The sequence below is a fragment of the Salvelinus fontinalis genome, chromosome 2 (assembly GCF_029448725.1).
Source record: "Salvelinus fontinalis isolate EN_2023a chromosome 2, ASM2944872v1, whole genome shotgun sequence".
NCBI classification, from domain to species: Eukaryota; Metazoa; Chordata; class Actinopteri; order Salmoniformes; family Salmonidae; genus Salvelinus; species Salvelinus fontinalis.
In genome coordinates, this window is record NC_074666.1 from 83,683,388 (window position 1) to 83,687,263 (window position 3,876).

At 42.5% G+C, this 3,876-nt stretch overlaps 1 protein-coding gene across 1 annotated transcript; it reads left to right on the plus strand.

Moving 5' to 3' along the window:
• The first annotated feature begins 1,657 nt into the window (after positions 1-1,657).
• Positions 1,658-3,109, plus strand: LOC129829394 (reprimo-like protein). Its single transcript, XM_055891064.1, has one exon. The coding sequence runs from the start codon at positions 2,072-2,074 to the stop codon at positions 2,399-2,401; it is 330 nt and encodes a 109-aa protein (XP_055747039.1). The 5' UTR covers positions 1,658-2,071; the 3' UTR covers positions 2,402-3,109.
• The last annotated feature ends 767 nt before the right edge of the window (positions 3,110-3,876 follow it).

The following is a 3,876-nucleotide window of genomic DNA, read 5'->3' on the forward strand; positions in this document are numbered from 1 at the left end:
CTAAATTGGTTTTCACAGGCTTTGTTTAGAGGATCAACAGAATATTCGGTCTGGGGTCTTAAATATTCTCTCACATTATCTGAGGGAGTATTTTTTTGAAAGCATCGTCATAGCCTACACCTGCCCACCATAACGTCGGGGCCATTGCTTCTTCATTTAATAGCCTACTCCACAATGCCCAGGGACAAGACGAGCATAAATGACTGTAAGGTTATTATAATACTCCTGTTCAAATATAATAAAGACTGAACCGTGGAGGTTCTGTGTGCATAATAGTAGTGTCTGGTCTATGATGAGAAAATACTGTTTACTACTCAAAATGATAGCACTTCTGTTCCAAGTCAATGTTCTCGACACTCAAAGTCATTGTGGATGCCAGAGATAATGACCTATGAGAATACAGTTCCCCGTTTGGCCATTAAAGAGGGCTTGATGGTACTAAAGATAACAGATGGTAATGGCAGCGGGAGAATAATATTACTGTAGCAGGTGATCATCACGAGAAGAAGAATATGAACAGTTGGATACATTTTGCCTCCTCTTAAGGCTCCTCGTGAGGTCCTCTATCTTGACACAGGCTCAACACCGAAAGGCAAACTGGGAAGGGAAAAAGTCCTTACAAACCATTGACGATATGCATAATATGAGCCTTGGAGACTCTTCCAGTAACTGGAATATGTACAGCCAATCATATAGCCTATCACTAGGGCACATGTACGTTTCTCAATACAAAGGCATGGTTGAGAAGGTTAACTCCATAGGGGGCGAAGACAATAAACTCTCATACCCAATCTCCAATCTGCATGTAGTTGATGGTGATTATGGTTGCGTTCCGTTTGTCAGAGCATCTAAACCTGCATCTCGTTGGCGGTACTGCAGAGATCTTAATGTTTGTCGAGGGAGTTGCCTCCTCGGCAGCTGAACTAGCTTGACTGTGCACTTGAGAGAGAAACTGCTATTTGAATAAGGAATGTTAATAAAACAGAGAGAGGCTGCTAATCTCAGCGAAAGTAGCACTGGCGTCCACACACACACACACACACACACACACACACAGTATGCAGAGAGAGGAGGAATGGAAATAGACTTCTCTGCTGAAAAGTTTGCCCAGATTGATCAACTTGATTACATTTCTCCGTCTCTCAATTCAAGAAGTCTGTCTCTGAATGTGTCTCTCCCTGACTGTGCTTAAGGTTGCACTGTCACGGTGGCATTTGGAGGATGAGTGCAGAACTTGACTGTACAGTACATCAGGTTATTTTCAGACCCCTCCTTTGTTGTGTGAGGCCTCCTGTTTTATTATGCAGTGAATATTAGAACGGTGGCACTTCAGGGAGAAATGCAGCTTGAGCACAATGTTGTAGAGATTGATACACGTATCTCCCATCATTAAGGTTGTAAAGAATTGTCATACTCTACATCCATCAGAAATCATATAATGGGAGTTCTTCAGTGTTGGTGGTGACAGAACAATACCAATCCTTATGCCATTGATTACATATTCTAATAATAACACTCTATAAGCCTGCTGTCACTGACAGTCGATGAGGGCTGCATAAATCGTTCAATTGCCTACTGTTCGCACCCGCCCACCCACCTCCCCCCGTGGAGATCCACCGGGGAACTCATCAGCCCTTTAAAATGCACGAGAGGCTAGCCAGGAAAGCGCACACGCGCGGGCACAGGTGCGCGTGCAGGGCAGTCTTACATACAGACTTACACCTCCTTCGAGATGTCCAATGGGACCCGCTTAAGAGGTTCGAGCTACGTATAAGTTGTGTTCAGTTTATTACGTTGACTTGCAAGTATGACGCTGAATAGGGCATCTGGTTAGGGCTGTGATAGTTTCTCTCCGCTGATACGCACCGACATATCAGCTTTTGGTAGTGCTGCTATTACCGAAATTAAAAGAAGATTATATATTTCTCATTTGATTTTTACTTTGGTTTGTTTTCACAGTCACATGACGCAACGTGCAACTGCGAGACAGGGTTTAGCCGTGAGTGTGTGTCTGTGGAACCGCGTGCGCCCATTGCTGCCATAGCGCTGTCAGACTGACATCCACGGAGACATGAACGGCTCCTTCTTCGACCAAGCCCAGGGCGCACTATTCAACAGGAGCCAAGTCCTCGCCGGTACTCTGGTGAACTGCTGCAACGGGACGGACGTGGCAACCAGTGACGGCGGCTCGGTGGCACTGCCTTCGGACGAGAGGAAACTCTTTATCAGTCGCGTCGTACAGATCGCGGTCCTGTGCGTACTGTCGCTCACCGTCATGTTTGGCATCTTTTTCCTCGGCTGCAACCTCATGATCAAATCGGAGAGTATGATTAACTTTATGGTGAAGGACCGGAGACCTTCCAAAGACGTAGAGGCGCCGGTGATGATAGGACTCAGCTAGTCTATGGCGCCGGGATGGAGAATGGTGTGTAGCCGCGCGCCACGGACCCATAGCTTCAACACGCTGTCTTTGGGGCGGCACGATGATATGCAAAGCGTTTGATTTCCTTACAAAACATGTTTGGCAGTATAGAAGGCAATTGCAGTCAAGCGCGGCCAATTCCTCACCTCAAACGTTTAAGGAGAACCGGGAATGCATCGTTGTTTACGCATAGGCTGTTGGATATTGTTTTGTTTTTGACTGTCAACTTGAAAAAAGTAATGGACTCTTGTGATAAAAATGTTTACACGTTGTTACCTCAAATTATATTTGCAAAAGTCGATATTTCCATGATTGTTTTAACAACTTTACGCATGCATATTGTATATCTTTTCCATTTCAGTTCTGACGGTAGGCTATACATTTTGGACGTGGGAATTCTCTGAAAATATATTTTTCTTGGTCCCGTTTCTAAGTAGCATGTCTGGCAAACACTCAAGGTGCTGGGATCTTGCATGTTTAATAACTAACCCCATCGCTGCCTCAACGACTGTTTTCATGTCCAGCTCAGCATGCACGCGGCTTGGTTTGTAGCCTGCAGTACAAAGTGGTATTTGGACCTACTGTTTTTGCACTTTTTGAAAGCACCTGATGCTGCATGATTTTTGTACCAAGATGAAACTTGAATGAAAAGTGCAGCATGCTACGAATAAACGTGACGTTGTCGTATCTCTTCATTGATATCTATTGTACATGTTACAGGCTACGTGTTGCACGAGATTAGATTGATTCATGTATGGCATAGGCCTATCGCACAAAGCAGCATAAATAGGCAGTATATATTCAACAAGTGAGTTACATTTAAAATGTGATCGAGGACCTTGTGCATGTTATACTGTACTGTAATAGGAATAACAATAACAGTAACAATAATAATAATGTAATGACAGTAATAATAACAACGATGATAATAATAACAATAATAATGTCACTAGTCTATTATAATTATAACAATATATTATAAGGAAATGGTTTTTAGACACAAGTGTAAACTTTTCCGCCATTTGCACACAATTACATACATAAATAACTGTGTAAAATCTAATATTGTTCAAATGCATCGATTTTAATTGGCTGTAAGACTGGTTCGTTTTAATGCACAGGTGAACGATTACTCAAGACTATTAAATATAGTGCACTCATGCCTTGACTTTTATCAAAATGAATTTGTGAATTTCTTATCTGACGATAAAGTGGAGATAATCCACAGAGGCTATGTTACACAGATGCCGTCTCTCTATAAAAACCATGCAGTCAAATAAAGTCTAGGTTGAGTAGAGACATACCTCACTGGGCAGAAACTGGTTGAATCAACGTTGTTTCAATGTAATCTGTCAATTTACTGTGACGTGGATCTACGTGCAAAATACATTGTATTTGAAAAAGTAATCAACTTGTTTTGAGGATGTAATTTCAACCACAGAATTATGTCATAA